This window comes from Parus major, chromosome 3 (genome assembly GCF_001522545.3).
Source record: "Parus major isolate Abel chromosome 3, Parus_major1.1, whole genome shotgun sequence".
In the NCBI taxonomy this organism is placed as follows: Eukaryota; Metazoa; Chordata; class Aves; order Passeriformes; family Paridae; genus Parus; species Parus major.
In genome coordinates this window covers 86954913-86982863 of record NC_031770.1, presented here as the reverse complement: position 1 = coordinate 86982863, position 27951 = coordinate 86954913, and the positions used below count along the sequence as shown (strand labels likewise).

The 27951-nt window shown below is 35.3% G+C and overlaps 1 protein-coding gene across 1 annotated transcript in view; it reads right to left on the bottom strand.

The window, feature by feature from the left end:
- EYS (eyes shut homolog) overlaps window positions 1-27951 on the bottom strand; it is a 706806-nt gene that overhangs the window by 219068 nt on the left and 459787 nt on the right. Inside the window, exon 33 of the mRNA XM_015621104.2 lies at window positions 20625-20775. Coding sequence (XP_015476590.1) covers window positions 20625-20775 — 151 coding nt within the window. The remainder of the gene's footprint in view (window positions 1-20624; window positions 20776-27951) is intronic.

The window sequence follows — 27951 nt, the reverse complement described above, 5'->3', positions numbered from 1 at the left end:
AGGATCCTTATATTTTAAACTTGCTCTTGGCTTTCACTATAACAAGTGCAGTATTGCATTTCAGAAGGGATATGAAAACTCTGATGTGAGGAAGGACCTTCTTAAGCTTTATGGCTAGGACTGTCTTCCCCTTTTGTAAATAATTTCAGTGTTTATGCTTATAACCTTAATGCATGATTCACTTAGTGCATTTTTTATTGCAATTCTTAATAAGTTCAACTACTGTAATTTATCTTTTTTCAATTTCCTCTGTTTAATGTGGTACAATACCTTGTCACTGAGAAAGATGGAAAAGATTGGCCTGAGAGGACTAGAAAATACAGAGTGAAATTTGGAAAATGGACTTACCTTTCTTGAATTGTGCAGACTCTATCAACCGTGGAAATCAGTTCATCACCCTGCACTTCACCTTTGCAGAGTGACACTGAAGTCAAACATTGAACACCATGCTAGCACAGTATTACAGCACTTAGGGAAAGGTGTTCTGAGCCCATCACCATGAACTCTTTTTCAGTCAGCTTCTCTTGTTCTGGTTCTTGTCCAGTCAATAACCAATCACTCAAAACTACAGACATTTAACCTGAGAGATGTTGGTATCAAGCATATGGGTTTATATGCTGATGGATTGGATGATTCTCATGGGTCATTTTCAAGTCAGGATATTGTATTTATGAAGTAAGATTTAGTATGAAACACTTAGTGAATTATAGGTGCTGAGTTACACAAAAGGGAAGAGTTCTAACAAGAAGTTGTGTATCTGACTAGAAGAGATAACACCTTATCTAAAACAAAGACCTCTGTATACAAAAGAATGAATGTATACAAAAGAATTCTCTGTGTCTTCAGAATGAAAAAATGCCCTAAAATTAAAAATGTTCTGATAAAATAGGCTTTTTAAAAATTAATATATATGGTGTATGGTATTCAGAAGGGCCTAATTTTGCCAGACTCCTAAGAAAACTGAAGATTGTCTGTTGAAGAAGAGAGAGAGAGGAGAAAAATTCCTTCATAAATTTTCACAATCTGTGCTTTTCTTATATCATGCCAATACACCATCTGGAAACACATGCAACTGGTTTGTGTGGTTTTGTACACCTTAAATACTTTTTTTTTCCTAGCACAATTTCTTAAGACAAGAGGTGTTGCAAGATAACACAGTGTTCCTCACACATTAGGTAAGGAATATATCAGCTGGCATACTATGCCTTTCATCAAATGCCTTCACTTCCCCAAAATACTCTGGAGAATTGAACAAGGCATATATCAGGACCAGGTGAGAAGTAGTGGTTTACAGAGTTAAGAACATGATAGTGAGGATAGCTGCCTGACACATAACAAAGTTTTTAGGAGCATGTGGGCATTCCAAGGTTACCAAGGTGTTAGTCACATGTATTTATGTGATTGGAAGTGTATCTACAGTAGACAGGTCACATAAAAAGATGTGCCAAGAAGGCAATGAATCCACGGACTTCCAAAATCCACTTAATTATCTTACTACAGTAAAACATTATGAATTGTTGTGTTCTAAACCAAATAAACTCTACCAATAAGGAAAAATTTAAAACTTTTGTTCATTTTTAATGAAACAACTGACAGGTTACTATACTTTTTTTCTTCCCTGTCTTTCAGTTAGGTGTTACTGCCCGTGTGACAAACATACAGAACATGAAAGTATATCTATAATTCATCATATTAACATAGATTTAGATTAATGCCAGTTTAACCTGGCAAAGCTGACAAGTGGACATATAATCTGGTTTTTTATATCTTCTGAGAAAACAAAAAAATTTAGCAAGCAGATGGATTTGGTTACCTAATACTTTGGTTTAGCTTGAATTTCTGTTTTGAGAGATGCAGCCCTGAGAGACTCATGACAATATATGTTTACATGGAGCTTTGAACTGTACTGCCTACTCACTGCTAAAGACTGATGTTGATTTTTGTGGAGCATTTCCTTTTGCTCTAGCTCTAAATTTTATTTTTCCCCACCTTCACTTATATATTATTCATACACTTGTCAAAAGACACACCTAATCCTAAAATTCTCATACTTGCCCTGAGTTTCATGCCCTTAGACTCCTTGCCTAAAGCATTTCCAAATTTTATAGTCCCCAGTAAAACCAAAGTAAAGAAAAAGATCAGATTCACATGAAACTACATTATGCACTATATGATCTAGAGGAGAAATCAAACCATGTTCTAAAACCTGAGAGTTTAAAGTAAGTTCTTCACTTATAAAAGAGAAACCAGATATTAAAATAATTAAACATGCATGGCAGATTCTAAACTGCTGCTTTACTTGCTTCCATCACTCAGATTCTTGAAATGACTTCTCTCTTCCACCTCCCTACCATTGTTCTAAGCCTCAATGCTCACCTGTTCTATTCTTCTCAAGATGAAATCTTACCTCTTTCATTTTTACTATCAACATACCTCAGGCTGTTATGCAGGACAAGCACCACAACGTCAGCCATTTTCCCTTTCCTGAGATTTAATGCATTTGAATTCCTTTTCAAGCATCTTCTTTCTTGTTGAAAAAAAATTTTCCAAAAGTCAAAAAAAGTCTATGCTATTAAAAGACCTTTGAATGAGGCTAAAATATATGTTCATGCAATATACATCCTACTGAGATAAAATAATTTAATTTTCTATTCAGTCTTCAGAGAGATTACAAGTGTCATTAATAACAGTATGAAGATCTGGTACTCAGAGGATTCTGAAGCCTCCCTTCCACTATTCTTCAGCCATTGAGGCTTCTATTGCCACCTCAAAATGCACCTTACCATGTGAAATAATTCATGTTTCTTCTCCTACCATTCTCTTAGAAACATAAATATTAGGTGACGGTAAAGAACCATCTTCAGCAGACACTGAATCTGTGTCCTAAATCTCCATTGTAGCAACCAGTACAGGATGCAAGGAAAAAGAACAGTAACAGGTCACAGCATGGCTGAGGTTTGACGGGACCTCTAGAGGCCACCTTATCCAACCCCCCCACTAAAATAGTGTCACCTAGAGCCAATTGCTCAGGATCAAGTCCAGACATGTTTTGAATATCTCCGTGAATGGAAACTCCCATACCAATCAGAGCAACTTGTGCCAGTGCTCAGACACCCTCACAGTGGAAAAGTTTTGATATTCAGATGACATCTCCTGTGTTTCATCTTGGGCCCATTGCCTCTGGTTCTGTCACTTGGAACTACTAAAAAGAACCTGGCTTTGCCCTTTTTGCAGCCTTTCTTCAGATATTTGTAGGATACTGGTGATTTTTCCTCCAGAGCTTTCTCCAGGCTGAGCAGTCCTGGCTTTCTCAGCCTTTCCTAGATGTTCCAGTTCCCTAACCAACTTTGGGGTTGGTCTCTCTCCTGTAGCTCCATGTCTCTTTTGTATAATGGGACACAGGATTCCAGATGTGGGCTCACCAGGACTGAGCACAGGATAGAAACCCCCTCCCTCAACATGCCAGCAGTACTTCTCGTAATGCAGGATATTGTTAGCCTCCTTTGCTGCAAGCGCTCATTGCTGGCTCATGTCCATTCTGCTGTCCAACAGAACCTTCTGGTTTTTTAGTGTAAGAAATCTACAAATCTTTTCCCTGTAAAACTACAAATTACAGGATGCCTGATGATCTCAGACATTTCTTTATTCATGTTAGAAGACTTTCCACATGATGATTTGACTATTAGAATTTCAGCAGCCATAATGAATAAACTTTCATATACGAATACACACACACATGTGCATGCTCACACACACAGTGACACAGAGATTTCCATTCATGCACCCATTTATGCTATAAACCAGGAATCTCTTTTAACTAAACATCTGGTTAATCCAAATCCCTCTCCTCCAACTCCATTCAAAGATTCAAAAGTACTCTGCTGTATGGACATACAAGATGGACAGTAGGATTGTAGATTGGGAAAATTTTCATTTTCACAAACTGATTGTAAGACAAAATCAGTAGCATTATTTTTCAGATCTTGCTTACCTATGAGCTCACAAATGCCAAATGATATTAGCTTATGCGAATAGTCAGGATATTCCTATCATTTCAGATTTACATTGGCATTTTGTCCTATAATTAACTTGTGTTCCTTTTCAAATTCATTCTATAAATGTGCTTGGTTTTAATTCTTCTTCTCTTATTTTCTTCTCATACTATTCAGCTTATGCTGCAAACAATTGTCTGTAAAGAGCATTCTGTAACCTTGTATAAGAATCTGCAAAATAAGATGTAACACAATCACATACTGCTTTTTTCTGCTACTATTATACACAGTATATTAGTATTGCTGTATTTCTATATATGATTCTCAGAAATTTGTAATCACAAACACAGTAAAGTAAGTAAAATTCAGGTAAACAGAAAGTTTTTAACCACAGAAGAGAGGGACAGGCATCAATAGAGTAATTTATCTTCACTCCTTGCTTTCAAAAAAGTTACCATTAATACTAATCAAATTGGAAATTAAAAATTTTGTGCTAATGTTACCACAGTTCCATTTCATTAAATAATTTGTCTTCCTACTCTATTCTTTCATTTCCAAATCTCATTTCATGTAGATGAAAGAGCACAAAATAACCGTTGCATTTCCAATGTAGAACAGCTGCCAGTTCCTTTGTTCCTCTCCTTGTTTTTTATGTTGCACACCAAAAATCACAAATTTACAAACAATGTGATCATCATGTTCCTCTCTTAATAATGACTCTGCATATTACAGCAGCTTAGTCAGCCCCTACCTTCAGAGCAGAGTGCACTTCCTGCTGGCTTGGCAAATGCGCTGTTTGACTACTTTTCAGGCTCAGATGTTCCCTGCATGCCCAATAGGTACATTCAGATACTTAGTTTAGAGTGAAGCCATTAAGCAAACAGCACTAAAGGGCTTATTTGCCAAGGATCAGGAATGGCCTCCATTTACTACAGTTTTCTATAAAATCTGCCTCTGCTACATTGTTTGCTACTGGGAAAAGGAATGAAGCAACAAAACAAAATGTCAAAGCTGTCAAGAGACACAAAGTCAATTTATTGTTACTGAAATAATGGAAACTTCTATGTAGAAGATCAATGAAAATGGGAGATCCTGCACTGAGAATGAATGCAGAGAGAGATTGCTGATATTATTAGAGAAATAGATACTGGATGAAATCACATAACTGTGAGATTAATTTAGCATGCCTAACAGGAAACAAAATGCATTTGAATTTGATAGTCTCTATTCATCAAAAAAAAACAAAAAACAGCTGGTTTGTTTTTTTTTTCATCAAATACACACTCAGCCTAAAAAAAATAAATAAAATAACCAAACCCACAAACCTTACATTGTAGGTTGAAGAATGTCAAAGACACTAGAGAAACACTAATCACCCAGATAAACTTTGGAAGGAGCAAACAGGAATCACTATAATTTAAACAGAGTCTAGACAAACAAAACTACATCTTCAGTGATGGTTTTTCTTTTTTGGCAGGAAAAACCACAAAATTAAAGAGATCAGATAAAGAACTGAAAACATCAAAGATGGAAGGTGTGAAATTTCCTTAATTAAAATTACTTGAGCGTCTGGCAATCACCTGCTGGAAGAGGGTAATGGGAATAATGAATACACAGAAACCCACACACAAGGAAACAGCAAGAATATAATATATGTTGGAAGTAGAAAGCATAAAGATTAAATAAAACTTGCCAAAAACTCAAACTGAGCTGGACCTTACACAAGCTTCAAACACATGGAGAAGAGTGACAAGCTACAAATGAGAAACAGGACCAAGTTACAAATACTGCAGCTGTCACCAAAATCCTTTGTGTTATTAACAATGGAAAAACAGTGTTAAAATTTCAAGGGTCAAAGTTTTCCTAGACAGTTGTGTATCAGTGTGGTTTGGTAATAGGCTGCATATTTAACTTGCTGCTATTTGAAATTAGCATTATGGTCCCTTAAGCATAAAATATACACTGTTAGAAAGATAAAATATGATTGGTTTCCATAATGAGCCAAAGAGTGGGCTCTGATTAAAAAAATCAGTTTCTAGTTCACAGAAAAAACTCCAGTTTGAGAAAGAAATTTCTAGGTCACAACCCAGATGGAAGAGAATAGGCATCACAGAAACTAGCAGACTGCAGCTTAAGCTGAGAAACTGAAACTACTCTTAGAAGAAAAGAGCACAGAACCTGGGCTCAGGAATAATGAAGAAGAAAACAGGATCAAAGAAGATGCAAATTCACTAAATTTCACAAAGGCAGTGAGAGACTAAAAACCTACCTGCAAGACTGTGGTGGGTGAGTGAGGGTTATGTCTAGACATTTTTCTTCTACTTTGTCTGACTTCATACTAAACTTTATTATGAAGAGGTTAAATGTTCTAGTTTCTAGATTTTTCCTACCAAAACCTGGGATGTTACTTACTTTGAAGACTTTTCGTCTTGGTTAAAGAAAACCATGCAGAATATCATGCCCAGATAACTTCCTGCAATTTAGGTCAGATCAAGGGGCTACCAACTGCAAGGGTGTTTATGCACCCTTGTATTAAGACTCCACAAGAAAACCCCAGATTTCAACTTCCATTTCACTCAAAGATTAGGAAAGTTATATAACCTCATATGATTATTTTCATATAAAATCTGTAAAGAGGACTTTCTGCTGGCTGTCCTAGTATTTCTTTATATAGACATTTTTCCTTGCAGAAGGAATGGTTCTAACCATCTAGTCAGGCAGGGCTCTCACTTCTGGAAATACCTTTAGCACACTGAGAAATCTGCTGCAGGCCTAAAAATTATCAATAACACCTAACAGAACTATAAAATACTGTGTGTGATTCTTTGTGAGCACATGATACAAAAATTAGCCACAGATGTCCCTCTGAGGTGACAGTGCAGTTGAGGGAAGGTAGTGGGTAGAGCCCAGCTGGAAGACAAGATCCCTCCACTCTCTTGCTCCCACCCCCCAACAGGATGGGAGAGAGAAAAAGGGAAAAACTGAGAAAACTTGTGGGTTGTCATTAAGACATTTTAGCAAATGAAAAAACAAACAATGTGAAAGCAATCACCACCAGCAGGCAGGTGCACAGCCAGTCCCTGAGCAACAGCTACTTTGGAAAAACTTCCCATTTTATCATTGAGTGTGATGTTATATGGTATGGGATATCCTTTTGGTCACCCAGGATCGGCTATCTTGGCTGTGTCTCCTCCCAGGCTCTTGATGACACCCAGTCTATTCACTGAGGGGTAAGAGCAAGTAAAAGAAGGAGTTGATGCTGTGTAAACAATGCTCAGCAACAGCCAAATCATCCCTATGTTAGCAACACTGCTTGGATCACCAGTTCACCAGATTCACCTGCACCATACAAGCTGCTGTGAAGAACATTAGCTGCATCCCAGCCAGATCCAGTAGGGAGAATTAATACATACAGACACATTGCATCTATCATACAAACTTTCACAGATACATTACAACATAGTTGATGCAATGCTTACTGTGAGTCATTGCATGAAAACACAATTGCCACTTAATATATTAGAGAGATACAAAGTCATACACTAGCAAAAATGGTGACAGAGGTAAGAAATAAAACATCCAAGATACTGTACCAGAATTCTGTAAAAACACTGCTGTGAGAGCAAAGGTTTTTTTTTTTTTTTATTCTTAACAATTCAGGAGGCACCACATGGTTATGAAAAATCAAATAAACTACCTTAGTGTGCTCATAGCAACATGGATGTTTTTGGTTACTGAGTTTGTATTTATCAGAAATGGCAACAATTTGCTTCACTGGCTATCCAAAGCACAGAAGTTTAATTGGTAAAAGTAATTTTCAATGGGATTTAGCAGCAAATTGTCTTCTTTTTTTGCTGAAGAGAAACTCATGGATTTGCATTTTAATAGGATGAAGTTACACACCCAAAACTTCATGTTTGTGGCATAAACCTCTCTCCTGCTGAAAAAACTTTCAGAAAAATCACACATACATAAAATAGGAACAGATGAATATTCAGATTAGTTTTAGCTATTAAAATGTGATAAGAATTTTTCATAACATGCTTTTTTTCTCATATAGATTGAGTTTTGTGGTTAGATTGGTACAGTTGATGCTCCAGAACTTACCTTTATCAAAAAAACAAGTAAACAGATGAGTAAATTGATAGTTAAAGCTCTTGATTTTAGGTGTGTGTTGTGGAGAACGCATAAAGAAACTGAATGCAATATTTGTGCAGTCTCATCAGTTGCATAAAGAATCAGTCTGCAAGAAGTGAACCTACAGTTACCAAATACAGAAGGAAATAGTGGGTGATAAATCTAGGGAACTGCTGGTTGAAAGGCTCATTTGGGTAATCACTGCATTAGTTGCCTGACTAGCACAGATATGCTGTCAAATATATCTCTACCCTGTCAAATGTCTGCTTTCTCCTGAAACTGAAAGGGTCCTGCCTCAACTACATGGAAGTAATTGCTCTTGCACAGTCCCCCTTTAGGTTTACTTTAGGAACTACCTCAGAGTACCTCTTGAGTTTACACCTCAGGTTTTTTTTTAATGTTTTGGGGGGTGTTTAATGATTATATTTTGAAATATTGAAACATATTATTTGCCTAGAGTTATATCTCTCATAGTTTCTCTAATGGTTTTGAACTTAATGAGATTTCTGTCATACCATTTCTCCAGCCTGTTGAGGTCCCTCTGGATGGCAGCACAACCCTCTGGAGAATTAGCCACTTTCCAGTTTTGAATCAGTCTTAGAACTTGCTGAGGGTGCCTTCTGTTCTGTCATCCAGGTCACCAGTGAAGAAGTTGAACAGTATTGGACCCACCAGTAAATTCTGGGGCACATCACCAGTTACTGACCTCCAACCAGACTTTGCATCACTGATCACAACACTTCAGGCCTGGTCATTCAGACTTTTTTTTAATCCTCCTCACTGTGAACTTCTGTATACACCTGTATTTCGTCAGTTTTCTGTGATGGAGATAGTGTCAAAAATTTTACAGAAGTCATGGTAGACAGCATCTACTGCTCTCCCTTGTCCACCAAACTAGTTACCTAACTTCAGAGACTGGGAGGCTGGTCAAGTATGACTTCCTCTTTTAAATCCATGTTGGTGACTTCTAGTTACTTTCTTGACCTCCATGTGTTTGCAAACTGTTTCCAGAAGGATTTGTTGCATCACCTTCCCAGTGACTGAGGTGAGGTTGCCTAACGTGTAGTTTCCCAGATCTTCCTTCTTGCCCTTCTCAAAGATTATATTTGTTCTCTCCCAGTTTTCAGGAACCTCACCTAATTGCCATGACCATTCAAGGATAATTAAGAGTGACCTCACAGTGGCATCAGACAGATTTCTCAGCACTCCTGGGTGCAACCCACTAAACCTCAGAGACTTATATATGACCAGTGTGTTTAAGGGTTACCTGACCTTTTCACAGAACCACAGAATTAACTAGATTTTTCTGATCAAGTCCAACCTATGACTTAATACCACCTTATGAATTAGACCACGGCATTAAATGCCACATCCTGTCTTTTATCAAAACTCCATTTATCTTTTATCAACCTCCAGGGATGTTGACTCCAGCAGTGTTACGTATTTCTTGCTCCAGAGTTTCTCTCTGGTCTTAGGGACCTTCCATTCCTGGAGGCTAGTTCTATGGTGTCCTGGTTTTGGCCAGGACAGGGTTGATTTTTGGAATAGCTGGGAGGGGGCAAGGCCAGGACCCTAATGTTATTCCATACCCATTCACATCACTACCAGGACAGAGGGAAAGGAACTCTCTCTCACTTCCCAGGAGAAGAGTGTTCCTTTAAGCTGAAAAAGCCCGTGGGGCGGAATGGTCTGGTCTTTGTTTATTGCTGAGCATTTCATCTCAGTGCAGTGTGGTGTGGTTGCAGACATTCTTGTGTTTTACATGTCGACTGAGAGGAAGAGCTTGAACAAACTCCCTGAAGGTACTGGAACAGAAAAAAACTTCTGGTATCACACAGGAATACATGACATGCACTTTTTATCAAACAGAACTTTTTACAGTATAGCTATTCATCTGAACATGCCTACTAGTTGCCTTTAGAAATTTGGTTGTATCGTGCTATTTCCTTTTAATTAATCTTTTGTTTCCCAAACTCTTATTTCCCTCCATAGGAAATATTAGTCAAAAATAAAAGAAAATATTTCTTCCATACTGAACAGAAATCTGAATTCAAATCTCTTATTAAATTCTCCAGATGCAGAGTTTGTTTACATCCCTCTACCCAAATGTTGTTTAGAAATGATCTCAAGAGAACAAGACAGAGAAATTTTCGGTGATGCCTTGGTATCAGTCTTTTATTTGCTGAGGTTGCTACCTGGTTAGCTCCAAGCATTTAGTACACACAGGTCTGAGCTCAGGCACTGAAATGATAAAATAATTAAAATGCTTTTGAGAAAAATACTTCCATAAAGCCAGATTCTGAGGGGATTTCAGTGAGATAGTGACACAAGCATCACCATTTAAGATAAGCAAAAGGCTTTGCAATGTTTTTTTTTTTTTCTTTTCTTTCAGACCCAGAATTTTCAGGAGTTTGATTTCCCCATGCACACAGAGCTCTGGTTATTTCTAGCTGCATAAAAGAGCTTCTAGAGGACACAGTCAAAGCCATGCATATCAAAATCTCATATAAACAAGAAACAGAAATAATCTATTTGGCTCAATATACTATTCTACTGAGAGTTTTGGACCACACACTCATTGCTTTTAATGTTCTGATTCAGTGTGGCTGCTCTTAGCCAAGGCTGTTGCACATATGGCCCTGGGCCATGAACTTCTTTAAAGTTCACTGGCTTCTTTTCTGCAGGAATATGGTGTAGCTACAATATCACCAGTTTGGGTGATCTGGAGCTCTGTAATAAGTTTAACGATCTTGGCATCTTAGCATTATCTAATGAAAATGAATTACATTTTTAATCTTGGTTATAGTAATCAGTTTACATTGTGGACTGCTGATATATTAAGTGGAATGCAAATGCTTTTTTTTAATTTAGAGATGTTGATATTAGTAAGATTTTTGCAATTCTGTGAAGCACAGCCTTGTCAAAGTGATTCAATTTATGTAACCTAAAGTGTCCCCTTTAATTTGATGCAGAAGATAATCAGTAAGGAAAAACCTTGGTTTCTCACCAGCAATACCTTCTGGTCTGTGGACTTAACACAGTTAAGGATATTTCTTGCTTTCTCACTTGAAGTTATTTTGTTATGGTGCTAGGAGACTTTATTGAAAATAATAGACATTTTAATAATATAATAACAGAATTTGTATTATATAATAATATAAAATACATACATACCTACATACATGCATATCTGAAATTCTAACTTCTCTAAACCAACTCTAGTGAAATCTAAAATGGAAGCAGTAAAAACATCACAGAATACAGCTGGAGAAATATATGTTTTCGCAGCCAATAAGACTGATATTATAAATGTCAAAAATACTTATCTTACTATTTTCATAATAAATATGAAGTGCAACCTATATTTAATAAAATCACCCAAATTAACATAACTTTTAAATATAGACTTATCAAGAAGTATTCAGAAATATTATTGAAAATCTTTATATTTACTTTTATGTCTCCCATTCTATATTTTTAATATTATAAATTTGGAATTTTTAGACATAATAGAAACATTTATTGTTATTGCTATTGTTGTTATTTTGATTAATAGTCTAGGTTTAGATTTTACAATAACTAGCAAAATTCAATATTTCTCTGACCTGTAGAAGCTGTTTTTAAGGATCACACAGTTAGAATAATGATCTTCAGCAGGAATTGAAACTTGTTTCAAGCAGGTAAATCTGTCATGAATTATCCAAAACACTTACATGAACATACTCAGATATAACAAAAAGAATTAACAAATCTTTAATAAGCATACTGATTAACCTAATAAGAAAAAAATAAATAAAATGTGTTACTCTTTGCTACAATGTTCCCTGTGTATACTGCCTTCTTCTAAATTAATATCTCAAATGCTGCAATGTCCAAGGTCATAATCTGCAGCTTTTTCAACACAGATTGACTTAAAAAGAATAACACAAGCCAGAAATTCACTGTTACTGGATTTCTTTAGCTTTTTCTTGATGGTATCACTTTACTGTATTGTTTAGCCTAGAAGACCTAACAAGAACAGATTCCTAGATGGTAAAGGCTACTGGCACACTAGTAACAAAGAACCCTACAGCACTTGGTACTTTCAGCAAGATATCTGAAGTCTCATATGTATTTCTTTTTCAATCAATGGCTTAGGCAAGACTGTCTATTACCATTATATAGTAGACATAATTACAGTATATTGAAACTAGAATAAAATTTATTTATCAATGTTATTCCATTACATTTTTCTCTTTACCTGGAAAAACTTATTTAAAAAAATCAAAATTCACATTCAAAATATACATGACGTAACTAAATATGTTGCAAAAATTGTAATATGAATATTTGTGTAAAAAAAACTCTCTAGCAAACTATAAAACATCATTTATTTTCAAAAGAAAAGTAACTGCCTATGAAAATATACCCGAGTTTTAAAAAAGGAAAAAAAAGGCAGTAAAACAGTAAGAATATGATAAGTATCTTGATGGTAGAAATATAAACACTGTGATGTTATGATGCAAGAGTGAAAATCAAGAAAGGTGTAGGCTGCACTGGAAAAAGGCAGTATAATAAAAGAAGTCAAATATAAGCAAACTGGCACAAATAATTTTGCACTAAAATTTCATGCAGCAAGAAAAATATTACCTTAGAGCTATATTAAATATCACTAAGGTGGTGATAATATTTTTCAAATACTAAAGCAGGTTAGAAGGGTTAAGGCAGAAAAACCAGTAATAACAGAATTTAATTACTACAAGCATTCTGGTAAGAAATCATGACAAAATATGCTGAAGGGACCACATTTTTAGATGCTGTAAATAATGGTTTCTTGGAACCATTAGAGAAACTATGAGAGATATAACTCTATTCAAATAATAAATATGTTTCAATATTTCAAAATATAATCATTAAAACCCCGCCAAAACATAAAAAAAACCCTGACTATAATATACTCATACTCTGTTTTCTCCTGGGAGAAAATAATACTTAAAAAGCCACCAGAAGGTTTAATTGCATCAGGACAAGGTTAATAAGGACAAAAACAAACAGAAAGCTCAATGGGTAGAATGCTTTCAGGTTATGGAAGAACACTTCCAAAGAGCTCAGTAACTACATATGATCAAGTGGAAAAAAAAATCATGCATGGCTTAAAAAAAAAAATAAAAAAATTAAGAGAGATTGCTTATCAGATTAGCAGAAAAAAGAAGATTATTAGTCAACACTTTTCTGGCCAAAATATTCGTGAAGGTTTAAAAGGGTAATATCTGGTAAATAAAATCTGCTATTTTGCATATTTAAAAATGTTCTGGGATATATTTTAGTTAAGGCTGAAAAAAAAGCACTTAAGCCATAAAATCATAAATCATCCCAGGTTGGAAAGAATCCCACAAGATCATCTGGTCCAACCTTGCATATAAAAGGGAGTTTAGATGAGATTAACTAGCACCCTGTCCAATTATGTGCAAAAGCTCCAGTGATAGGGATTCTACCATCTTACTGGGGAGGTTGTTCATCAAAACTTTCCAATATGTGAAAACTAGGAAGCCTGGAATTGGGCTAAAGCATTATATACCTTTTTAATTAAATCAAGTTTGGTAACAATAGAGAGGAAAGTGGCAAATACAATACCAGCATTTCAGAAGGGGCTATGAAAGGCCAAAATGATTGAAGAAAACTAAAACTCAGAAAATAAATATTCAGAAGAAAGTTCCTGAATGTTGTAATGAAGAATGTCAGTAGCAAAAAACATGGGACAATATCACATAAAGAATCTAATTTTGTTTGAGGAAGTTATGCTTCTCCAAATATTAATATCCCTTGAACACATTAATGGTCCTATATAAGAGGGTCACCCAAAACCTGAGCCAACTTAATTTCCAGAGATGTTTTTACACTGTTCCTAAGCAAAAGTTCTTAAAGAAAAGGAGTAATTATGGGAAATACAAGAAGGTTTTTTTTTTAGGTGGGTAGCCAGCAAACTGAATAAAAGAAATGACAAAAATTGCCAATACTAATTGAGTTTTCACACTGGTTAGATGCAACAAATATTGCCCCCCAAGTCCTGTGCTGTTAAATGTATTCACAAACTATCTGACAATGTAGGAAGTTCTGGTTCTAAAAAGGGTGCTGATCAAAACAAACTATTCAGAACAGGCAAAACATCTCTCCAGTTAAGAGACAGGATCCATGACTTCAGGGTAATATTTAATTATATAAGAACAGAGCCTGCACACCACAACTTCCCAATCTAAAGAAGAACAAATACCAGAATATGTGATAGTAGCCAATGAAACACTGACTTGTAGAAATATTTTTGGTGCTGTGACAAATATTTATTTAGTATTTGAAAGCGCATAAATATTTAATATCTTGAGTAACAGAAAGTGGTGCTCTAAATTAAGATAAGCACTCAGGTGATGCAAAGACAGAGTCAAAGCATACCCTAAGTAGGACATTAGAAAGTAAATACTTCTCAGGATCTAAGGCTGTCATGTCAAGATTCAAAAAGAAGTCAGATGCTCTTCAGGATGCAAAATGCATTTCAAATCAACAAACACCCTGAAACAGCCTTTCTGAATATTGTAAATCACAAACTTGACAACAGAGCAGACTTAGAAGAAGTATAATGTATGTTAGTGAAAGTCAAATTAAAAGGGAGCAGCATAAATATGAGGACAAACAATTTCATCCCATTTTTTGAAAAATACAGATTCTAGAATTGATACAAACAGGAACAACTCGCAGTTTCAGAAATGTAGAACTAAAATCACAATGAGATTCTGGATAAAATAGTCAACACTTCTTATTTTCTGTACCACAGCAGAACCTTAAACAGTACTGCATAGCTCTTACAAGCAAAACACCTATATTTCACTATATCTAGAGGGAAGACTAATGCTTGCCAACTGACTTCCACTTAGTCTGTTGTGAGCTAGAGCATAAACTGATGGATCAGATAATCCTTTAAAGTATATCAAATATCCTTTGGATTATTCCTAGGTGGACTTATGAACTAATGTTAAAAAACGAAAACCCTATAACCAGTCTGACTAAAAAATTATTAAAAAAATGTATTTTTAATAGTTAAGTATGGAAATTTCAGCTATGCTGTGGAACAACAGGAGATGTATGGACATTCAAGAACTGGCCCCTCTAATGTTTCAAACTACCCTTTCTTGCTTATACCACTATAGCAAACAGTTGCAGCCATGTAACAGTCTAGTATATCTTGCAATCCTGTGACAGATTGGGTGTTCTTTCCTTTGTTGGCTTCCCCAGGAATCTTCTCAGGCTGAACACTGCAGCCCAGGGAGCATTAATTGGGTCAGGACCACTGTAATTTGCTCACATCCAATGATTACTGTAGCAGGATGTTAAAGAATCATGTACATATTATATTACTATAAATTATAGTGTGAAAGTTGCTGTCAGAGCCCAAGATTTATCAGGTAAGGTGAATGCCAGATAATCAAATCTAAAGCACTATGCACAGATTGTACTAAATTCTCCCACTGCTTTGCAATGCTCTGGCAAGGGAAATGGATCATAAACTGTTTCTAACTAGACAGTTACAGAGTGGTTACTGTTGTGTTAGTCTATGGAAGCACAGCAGCTGTAGCAGAGAGCAAATTGCTTTTGAATCATTCTAAATTAAGGGTCTGATTCTGTATTTTGTAACACCTGTTTCACATGGTCCATTTCTTCACTCAATGCCATTGAATTCTGTAGATGAGTTACTAAAAAAGAAAGGATGTAATTTTGTGTTTTAGCAGTTGGTTATTAAAATGTTTAAGACATTTTTATCTACATATGTATATGCCTAAGAACATCTTAAAACTGAGCTGCACATATGATAGTATATGATAAATATGATAGTATCACATTATCTCTTTTCCATTGGAAAACTGTATGTGTTCTTACATATGCATAGTGTATTTTACACACTTGTATTTACAGTACAAGCTTGCTAGACTACTGTGGTCTCCTAGTCTGAGTCTTTAGATGTATAATGATTTCCATCTCACCTTAGTTTCAACATTAATACACTATGAACCTGAACATATCACTGAATTATCTCTTGCCATTTCCCCACTGGTAACATATTGATGTTCACATATGTATTTGCACACCTTCCCCTTAATCTTTTATCTTTATTTAAAAGAATGCTCTCCTGGTATAGGAACTTTCTTTGTTTCTGAAACTTCCCTGTTTTAGTATTTTGAGGGTTTAATTATAGAGAACTGCTTGAGTTGAACAGGAAGGTGAAGATATAATGACATTTCACATTCTCACTACTAAAATACTATTAAGTCTAGAAATAAATTACTGGAACAATTATAGAAGCAGAAATAACAGTATTACTGTAATCAACTGCTGCTGCTGTAGGTATTTGAAAACAATCTGTATTTTTCCCTTTAAGTGTACCAATCTTCTCTGCAGAGAAAAAGCTATTGTAAACAATTAACAATAGCAATTGCTAATAACAATTACTAAACCTAGCATGAAATTAATTATTCTGAAACATGTATTGAGATTTCAAAAATAATACCTTTTTTCAATTTCTGATCAAAAAGGGGTTTTCTTCTGTGTATATTTTGGTTTCTCTTCCTTTTTTGTTGATTTTTATGTCTTAAAAAACAGTGACCATAAATAGCTTTAAAACCTCAATGTTTTAAAAAGATTATGCTATTTAACTGTTTAACTGATTTTCCCATTTACCTGTGGCAAGTCTGAACTATTCCCATCATATTCTTTATCAAAGAAATAGGACAGAATATAAAAATAAGTAATAAATAAAGCTGGCACAGAACTGAAGGGGATTTTTTTTGCTGTGGTGAGACATCAGGACAAGATGTCTGCCAGCCAGCTATTTATAGTTTAGCTTTCATTCTGGCTGTTCAGCAGTGGCTTCCTAGACTGTCAGATGACTCCACTAAACTTTGCAAAGGACAGTTTACAGAGTCATAAAAACAATTTTTGCTGTGCATGAAACAGATTGCAGTGCTTGAATTTGAATTTGGATTCATTCAAGGTGTTTCAGTGCACATATCTGCTACCTTGATTTCTACCCACACCTTCAGATCCTTCAGAATTCATACCAAGCCAAACACTTTTTCCATCTTTGGCCAGTGGATAGCTAAGAGAGCTGTAGATGTGTAGGAGGAAGAAGTGGCAGAGAAAAACTGTTATGGTCTTACTATTACCCCCATTTCCCATCCTCCTGTGCCACTCAGAGGTAGGAGGTAAGTGTTGGGAGTGAAGCTGTTTGGGATATGAAGTAAGGGCTATCCACTGCCCTGCCCTTTCCCACAGAGCCAGTCTTCTCAACAGGGAATGTGAGCATACTGTCTGGCAGAGTTTCCCTTTGGTAAATCCATGCTGGTTGCTCCCAAGGATGTGCTTGTCCTTCATTTGTTTCTATATTAGTATCAGGAACATAATTGTGCCATTGACCTGGCTGGCTCACGGTTACCCATCTTCCTTCCTGGAAGATGGGTAACCTGGCTTTTTTTTAAGATTAACGTAACATCACATTTGTCTTTTTCCCTGTCATCAGGGGCTTCCTCTGGTTGCTCCAGGCTCTCAGAGGTAATGGGGAGTGCCTCTCGATAACATCAGCCAGGGGTGCACACTTATAAGCGTCTTTCTGGATCCATGGTACTTTATATGTCAGGTTTACTTAAGCAATCCATAACTTTATCTTGCTCTAGTGTTTCTCACCACCAACCACAGACACTAGGACTGAGATCTGGGAGGTCTAAGATCTTCTGAATAGTGAAGAAATCTATTGGGTATTATGCCATTGCTTCCCCACATGTCACAGACTTTATTTTAAAAGCATCACTGCTTGAGGGTAAGGCTCTGATCTCCTGAAGAGACTGTGACAGAAATGAGAGAAATCAGTAGAATTGTTGCACCTTGCCTTACATGTTGAGTGCACTCTGATTCTAAGGAATACCAAATAATAAGCATACAGGAAAAAAAAAAAATATATATATATGTGGAAAGAATGCATGGACATTTCAGAGCTGATTAGGAAAATGTAGAGGAAATCATCAGAGGAGACAATATTTTACCCTGAGGGCTTTATAGGATATCTCAAACTTCAATCAAAATGAAAGGAGAAGGAATCTATCCCAGAAATGAATCATTTAACATGAGCCAATTCCAGTGATACATGACTCCCATGTCAACAGTTTCTGGTACTGACAGCTAGAAGTTCCTGTTAGTCAGAAACTGAAGGAGTCTGGGGTCTGAAGTCACTGTTCTCTGAAACTTCCACAATACTGGAAGGTAGGAGAACCAACATCACAGTGAACTACTCCTATGAGAGAAGGAGCTAAAACAAGACAATGTATTATTAGGTGAATACTGCAGATATCACAAGGGTCATTATCAAACTTGACTCCAAGAGCGATCAGAGCACTTGTCAGAAAAAGCTGAGTCTCAGCTGGAGCAGAAATCTCCCTTGAAGCAAACTGCAGGACGAAGGTCAGAAACAGATCTGTTCTGTTTCAGGGATGATGAAGGTTATACAATAGAAACCTGACTGCCTGGGTCTAAACTGATGGAAAAGAAACTTTCTGGAGTGGTTTCCTACTGCTGGGGTTGAAAAGCCCACATAAAGAGTACTTGGACAGGCAGTTCTCCATTCCCTGACAAAAGGAAAAAACCCAACTTTTATAGACTGTATTTGTCTTGGAGCCTACAGACTTCAACAGGGAAGCCAAGGAAAACGAACTTCCCTGAAGCTAAAAAAATTAAGCAAAATGAGATACTAAGATCAAAATTAACACAAAAATCACAAATAAGCAAAGAAAATTAAGTGTAATAAAGGCTGAGGTCATCTCAGAAAGAAAGCTGCAAGAAACTTCAATAGAAAACGAGAGAGGCAACTGAGAGTAGAGGGTATATTTTTGTCTTTTTGGGGAAGTCATAGGAACACATGCTTTGCAAGTACTAGTAGAGGTTATGTATCAGCAACCTGAGCACTTGCACATGTCCCACATCTATTGCCTAATTTAGATAAACAATCACGAACCACAACATCTCACCTATGAATCCTGCATTAAGAATAGAATTGAACTACAACATTGTCAAAGAAGGAAAGCCCATGCTGATATGACAATCCAACACATGCAGGCAAAATTTTTAGCAATAAATTACCTTTAAACCAATGTGTTTCATTGCTATTTAAGCTTCCCTAATATAAATTTATTTTTCTGGATTTTATTTGGCCTTTAGCTAGTAAGGAGCTATTTTTATCTCAAAATTAATTCTCATATACACGTTATAACTATATCCTTCTAACAAATTGCTTCTTTACGTGTTCTAAAATTTCCCTTAACTTCTAGAAGGCAGCCATTTAAACACTGAAAATATAATTTTCATGTATTTCATTAATATGGATACATTGTTGTAGTAAATAAAATTCTATGTACAACTGAGGATAAAATATTCCAGATGAAGGTATAGTTTGTGTATGAACATTTGAATTAAGGGAAAAGTTGTATAACAATGAATGCTACTTGATGTGTTCTCTTAATGTCAGTATGAGCTATTTAGAAGCACGTTTTACAGAATATTTTACAATGTAAAAACACTTACAAGAACTTTTAAGTTGGATTTCAACAGTCCTGTCTCATCATCGATTACTATGAAATTTATTATAAGGTGAAAGCAATCTAGAAATGCTGCATTACAGTAGCAGTATCAAAAACATGCCTGTGCTTGAAATGATTCTATTTACCTCGTGGTGAGATGACCTTCACTTACTGAAGAATGGAACAGAAATAAAAAGGCTAAATCAATTGCCCAGGGTGAAGCCTACCCAAAAGTATGGCTTAAAAAAATGAAAACTGGACTACATAAGCCCAGTTTTCACAGTGCACTGGAGAAACAAAACCCCTGCAGTCTAACTTTGCTATGGTTGTGGGGTGGCACCAATGCAAAGATCCTTGTTCAGATAAATGAGACCCACACTGCACCAACTCAGTGTTAACAGTTTAATTTATTTCACAACGTGGAAAACACAAACACTCACAGATAGTCTTTATTATGTAATGGTGAACAGTTTTATATTCTGGAAGCACATTTGGGAATGTGACAAGGGAGTCAAATAATCCAGGTAGCAACACAGTTTGGCTTTGGATAAGTGAAAGAGACCAACTTGGAGCTATGTGACTAATGAGGTCACCAGCACCTTATGTCAAAAACTGAGTTTAAAACTTTTTAACAGCATTTCAGATAATGACTTTAGACCATAATGCCCTTTTTGTTCATTTACCAAAGTACCACACATGAGCAATATTCTGCAAGGGACCATACTCATCCCTTAGATGTAACTCTCAAAAAGCTCTAATTTTTATTTTTTGCATGATTTACATCTTATAAACATTCCAGTCCTAAAAATAATACAATATAAATAAAAATCACCACCACAAACAACAATAATATAATAATATTAATTATATTATTATTAATAATAATAATAATAGTAGTAGTAAATACCTGTTTTGCTGCATAAGGATGAGGCAAACCACCAACAAATATGGATCCTGTTTCAAGCCAATAAGAGCTGGACCAGAAATTTCTAGTTATACTTGTATTGGAAGATAACTTCAGGACTGACATTTCTGCTTCACATGGTACCATGCCTTGCCTGCACAAATTCAGAAATAGGCACATTTTACCACCATATATTGTTTATATTACTGTTAATCTGACACATTAATTAGGCCGTTACTAAACCAACAAGGAAAGAAAATCAAGTAAATAGCTGTTTTGTATTATAGATAATACTATAAATATAAAAGAAGCTGTTTAACAAGGTGTAAGTTAGCATGTCTTTGGGGTTTGAAATTCCATTAAAATGAAGCCATATTGTAATCTGGGCAGTTTAATTGCTAAAAAAAGCCAAAGCACATCAATGACTGAATAAAAAGAATTAGATAATTTTTAATAATAATGAGAAGACATTTTAATTTGAAAAAAAAATACATTAATTTAATTGAAATATTTTAAAAATCCCTCTTTCTCATCACATACACACACACAAAATACAAACCACATAAGCAATTTAAAACAAACTGCATTTTAGAAAGTGCAGAGGTACTATAATAATCTGTAATACTTACCTTCAAAAGCATCATTCCTAAAGGTGAAGTCAGTAATATTAGGCCCTGAAATTAATAAATACCTTCCCATTTCCCTCCCCCCTTCACATACCCTCTGAAAAATGTTGCTGTTAACAATATCCATAAATTGTCAATGACAAACAGAAGGTATCAAGCAAACAATTTGGTTTCTTTCAATTTTTTTGAATGATGTTTAGGTCATTTGCATTCCAATAACCAACTGGCAGCAATCACTCTATCTTCGTCTAAGAAAGCACAAGACGGAAATATCAGAACTAAACCAGTCTCTCATGGGGGAGTTTCTTTCAGCCTATCCTTCTCTCTGTACGTGAAACAAATAAGACTTCAATCAGCTCTATATTTAAAGCTATTCAAGTATCTTTGTAATTTGTGTGTCCCAAAAAATCTATATGAAAATAGCACATACAAAAAAAACCACCCAAAACCCAAAAATATTAAAACAAAAAAACCCCCAAAATCACAAACCAGCAACCCACAGTTCTGTAAAAGTAATTTGGGTAGGATGTAAGTAGGTATTGCATGAATTCAGTTTGTCTCTGACAATGCAAAACAACCTTCTGAAAACTCTTACAAAAAAGAGAATTAAAAGTTTTCATAACTACATTCTGTCATATGGTAACATATGGATTCTCACATAAAATTTCATGAAGTCCTCTATGAGTTTTTAACAGAAATAATGGAGAGATAACATTAGTAACATTTGCAAACAGTTCTCTATATTTTCCATGTAATTCTGTTCTGAGATACTTTCAGAACAATAGGCAAACATGGTGATAAGTATTTACAGAAAGGCCTATAAATATTTGTGTATGCAAAATTGCCTGTCCATCCTATGGCAAATAACCTCAGGTGGAGAATAAAAAATTTTGGTTGGTGTTAAAATCAAGAATGAAGAAGAGAAATAAATTGGGGTTTTGATTCTGTAGACTGAAAACTAGCATCTTAATGGATCGATTCAGGGGATTTTTTTTGCTCTCCCATATTTATTTTTTTTAAAAAAACTTGATAACTAATAGCTATCATGAATGCAGAAAAGGAGCTAAATAGATCTAGAGTCAAGGAAGTAAATGTTTTTTCCTACCATGGTTTTTTGATATTATACAATGGCTGTATATCTAAGCAGACACACAAGTCATAATCGACTTACAAAGGAAGTTTGCTGATAATGTGTGTAACTGGCCAATCATTCTCCGTAGCTCTATATGCAATGATCAAGAAATTTGCACTACTGTTTGAACCCAGTATGTCATCTTGGATATCCTGTTCTACAGAAAAGAGTGGCAGTGAGACTTCAAAGGAAAAAATAATACGATTTTGTAAATATCTAAAATTTCCTCTCTTCCTGATAAAATGATATTGTAATCATGAATAAAAGCATAATAATAAGATGGCAATATTTCAGAAATATTTTAAATCAGACTTGTTTTAATGCAGCATAATTCTTAAGATGGAAGATGGTCAGGGAGGAACTTTCAGGCTTTTCTTTTCAACTATTTGACAGATGTGCTAAGTGGTACAGCTGCTCAAACAACTTCTCGTCTATTCTTCTCTTAATTACTATTTCTTCTACATGTTTTGAGATGTTAATGCTGTAACTAGTTACATGACCATGTACGTACTTCTGTCACACAAACACCATATTGATGTAGTTCTTTTCACATTTGCTTTAGACATATTTTTTAGCTTGTTCTTAATAGCTTATGTGATTGATATGTTAAAGTATTTTTGTGTGCATAAATTAAAAGAATATTTTGAAATGAATTCCCAGTATTTGGTATCAGGAAACAAGTTAATGCAATTCAAAGCATGAGCTGCCTTTGCCCTAAGCTTGTTAGAATGTCAGCCATGCACCTCTGATTGTGTTTGATTGAATCTAGCAGGGTCTGGCCAAATTAGAATAATGACTTTAAACCATTATTGTTTAGCATTTGCTGATGATACAATCACTGGGTCATATATGCACTCTATGAAATTTCCATCAGGCTTTTAAAGTAGTTTTTCTACAATCAGCACATTGGGTGTTTTAAAGGTCAAGTAAGATGACAGGGCTTTTTGCATAATTATAAATGTGGAAGTGCATACAGCAATTCTCAAGCACTTTTGCTGGGTAAGCTACCAGTAATTGTGCCTCAGTCCAAGCCAGCAGTAATAGTTCACAGTTTCCTCATTTGTAATCACACAAATGTAGTGATTAAATACTGTCCAATTAATTATAACCTGAAGATGAATTCTGTCTAAACAGTACTAAACCCATTGCTCAATGCCTTGCAGGTTAGAAGGACGGAAAGGTCAGACAATAATTTGATAACTATTGATATAACATGGCAATGTCTGTATGAAATCCAAGTCCTTTTACATAATGTCTTTACCTTCTGACATTTTTCAGTGATGATTAATTTTTAGCATTATCATAAAATGGTAAAAAAGCAACAAAACAAATGGTAGAAGAGGAGGAGGGAAAGGGGGATGTTCAGAAAAAAGTATTATGTCAGTCATGCTGTGCAGTCTGGCTGGGAATAAAAATTCTTTAGCCTGTTTTATTCTTATAGAAAAGGGAAATCTTTTGTTCTAGGGTTCAACCAATCATGTCTAGAAACAAGAATGAAACTTTTACATGTTTCTAGAAATTGCCTTTGAATGTAGCCATGCTTAACAACAATAAATAATTCACTAATACCATTGAACTGTTTAGACTGTAATACTATCATTCAGTCTATTAAACAAAAGCAACAAGATATTTAAAACCTCTATACCAAATATGAGTTGTGAACCACGAGAAGTAGAGGTTTTATTATCATATATTATAAAACAAATAATCCCTATTTCCCCCAGTTGTATTGAAGACAATTGTTTAATTAAAGTCAGAACATATTTCACTGTCATTATATTTAGTTATTATTTATAGATTTATTAGCTTAAAAAAAGACAGCTTATTTTTCACTCAGTGTCTGAAGGTTTACATTTTCTGGTTTCATACTCAAACTGTTCCTTGCAGTAGAATGTTCATTTTTGTAAAATTACAACAAAACAATAAACTTACTGTCACTACAATCAAGAGAAACTTTTTCTTAATGCACATTTAAAAGGTTGGATCAATTTTGACCTAGCACTGGTTTTGAAACCTTCATGGCTTTTCAAGGGTGTCTGAGACAACTTTAGGAATGGCACATCTGGACCTCTCTACTCAGAAAGCTTTGCAGGTTTCAGTGTTGGAGGTTTACAAAATCTGGCTGAATAAAGCACCGAGCAACCTGTTCTGACCTTGGCAGCCCATGCTTTGAGCAGGAGGTTAGACTAAAGACCTCCTGAAGTCTCTTCTGGCCCAAAATACCCTATAATTCTACAGTCCTAAGACACAATCCTTCAGCAAAGAAAACGCCAGCAATTCCATATTAATAATATTTACAGAATAGGGCAGAATATCTTATTACCTGCAGTCAATTTATCTAGATAGAATATATACCAGTTCACTCACAGTCATTACATTTTCACTCTGCAGTAAAATGTATAATTTTAGACTGTTCTCATCTGTTGGTGCTGACTTAGCCCTGAGTACTGTTCAGCAGGTGAACACACACTTCCGTGTTACAGATGAACAAATAAGTCAACTATATATTTTTTCTCATTTCTCTGACAGTGTATTTCCTGGGCCTGAAGCTGATTTCTTGGTCAGGTGTCTCCCTGAGAATCAGGCCCTCGAAATTGTTTTTCTACAAGTTCTAGCCTCTTTCCCAGGAAAGTAACTGTAAACATAGGTGTTTATACATGCCATTAAAGATGTGCCTTTTGATGGACATCTCTCACAGCCAGTGCGGTTGGGAAGGTGTTAACCTCACTATCCAATCCCTGGTCATGGTCAGAAATCTATAAATACTGAAAGAACAAATAAAGTTTGCTCTTTCTTTCACCACACCTTGAACTAAGTCTGTGTGATTCATTTAGTGTCCAACAGTGACAGTCTGGTCTTCGACTTAACTGTGATTTAGGTAAACAAATAAGAACAATGAAGCTAATGATGCAAACTTCTCAAATAATACAAGGAAGGGAGGAAATGAAATTTGTTTCATATTATAATAAATAAATAAATATTTATTTTCTTTTCACAGAGGTTACTCTTACACTACTACACTAAGGTCCACAACTTGAATTCAAATCCTGATGTGGAATAATCCATATCTTTACAAAGTCATCACTGTTTCTTTTACAGTTACTATAGAAGTTAGATATCTTCAGTTCTGAAACTTATAAAGTTCACTGGTTAGTGCAATTCAGGAATCATTTAAAACTCGCCTTATCAAACTATTTTACTATAAAAGCTTTTATAGACATGACCTCAGACCTGCCAGTTGGCCTCAGAGACTAGCCTTCAGATTTTAGTTTAATTTACTGCTATAGATACAGCTAAAGAAAAAAAAAATAAATCTATGCCTCTGACCCTTTCTGTCTTTGCAGCATTTTGCTTCTAGTTTCTTGCTGCTCACATCATACCAATCGTAGATACTACTTACAGAAATTAAACTTAGAAAATAATATGCTTATTTAAACTTATTTAAACTTATTTAAAGTTGATGTAGATGTGTCACTTACGGAAAAGTTTGGCTCAAATTAGAGTACTATATTCAAGTATTCAGACAGCAGAAAGTTTAGAGCTGAATTTAGACTTGCAACACTGTAATTTTAAGTGAATCTTAAAGACTGTTTTTAATTAAAAAATAGTAACATTGCAGGAATTCAATTCTGCAGGCCAAGGTTGTTTCTGATCTCTATACCCTAGCTATGTTCTCCTTAATATAAATTCTGTGCTTGTGACATGTGGACAAAGCAGCCACTGAACCCAGTTTTCATATCCATAAGTACTCTTTGATGTTCCATAGAAAATAATACAGAACAAAGTCTGATGTATTGTCATCGGCCTGTTACTAGTCCTATTTTACTGTTTTTATGTTTCTGTCTCTGTGATAAGCTGCTTCAGAAGACAAAGTCGAAACTTTTAATTCTTATAACTGACATTAATGATCTCTTCTGAGATGCAAAGCAAAATAAATTAGCTATGACAGAAACATTTTTAGCATTTTTTTTAGTAAAACAACCTGAGGAAGAGCACATCATAGTATACCACAGATTTGTCACTTGCATGATGCTAAATTTAAATGTCTGCTTTAAGGTAGAGTTCTGAGAATATGTAGAATGTGATTTGTGCCCAAGATGTAGCATGACTAAGTAAGCTTTTATCTTAAAGAGGCTGTAAAACAACAGTTTGTATCAAACTAACTGGTGGATTAAATCACTATTAACTGTTATTAGGGTCAATTTAGTATAATTAAATATATTGCGTTCAATGTCATTAGTAGGAAAAGGCAGTTGCTTATTCTCTGTTGACTCATAAGAAGTTTTTGAAAAATAACCACTCTGAAAAATTAAAAAAATTGTAAAACACCTTAAGCTTTGATTTCATAATGGGTTTTGATTTAAATTAGAATTTTTTTTTACCATTTCATTGATGCAAATCAAAAGGATATTACTTAGATGAAAAAAAGTACACTAAGTTTGAAACCTTTGTTTTAGTAGAAGACTTGATCAGTGCAGGGTGGGTTTTCTATTCCTGTAGTCAGACATCTATGTAAGCAGAAAATCTGCTTTCACTATTCTCAATTTCTGGAAAATAAATGCAAGATAAAAAAAATATTAATGTCAAGTTTGTCTGACATAATTTCTAGGTTTTACCCATTTCAACCATTCCTTTCTCTTTAAAATCTTAGTTCTTGCTGAATGAGGAAAGTAATTGCTGTAGTGACTTTGGAATAGCAAAAGGTCTGCTGCCATGTCTGGCAATGCAGAACCGAGATCTTTCCTACACAGTTCAAAATGAGCTGTGGCATCAGCAGCACAACCCCATGATTATTAACTGACAGAAATTTTGTTTCTGAAAGAAAGTTAAATTGACCATTTTAAGAAGAAAAACTTCAAGTTAATGTTTTAAAGGAATTCTGAAGATAGTAGAGGGCTGTGAATAGATACAGCAGATATGGAGCCTGGATAATCTCACTGACATCTTAAATAGCTACAGATGTGACTTGAATGGCAGCTTAGGCAAAAGACCCTACATGAGCCCTGGCAGCATGGGTCAGTAGCCAAAAAAGAAAGAAGAATAAAGTGGTTTAAATGTGGAAAAAACAATCAAGCTTTTTGAGGCCAAAAATGTCCCTTTGAAGATATTCTGAATTGTCTCCCTTTTGTTAGAGTAACTTATCCAAAAAGACATGAGCCCCCTCTTTAAGGATAGACTTTATTTAGCACACAAGATAACTAAATTTTTAAATTTTTTTTAATAATGAAAATGTGGCAATAAGCGTGATTAAATAAATGCCTTGAAAGCAAATTTATTCTCTAGCTTTAAATAAATTTTCTACTGGATACAGTTGATCCTAAACAAAATCTCCTTCCTTCCATGGCATTACAAGGCTCACCTTAGCTCTTGCCACCTATAGCAGGCAGACACTGTCTTCTTTTTTTTTCACTATTTTCTGTCTGTGCTGTTGCTGCAGACTCTCTGCAAGTTCCATCCTGCCCTTCAGGGAGAAAAAGCTTATTTGCTTTCAAAAGAGGTGCAGCCTCCCTGCCTCCAGATAACTCTGACTGGAAGGGATTCATGTGGGATAAAGCAGAAAGCCAGTTTCCTT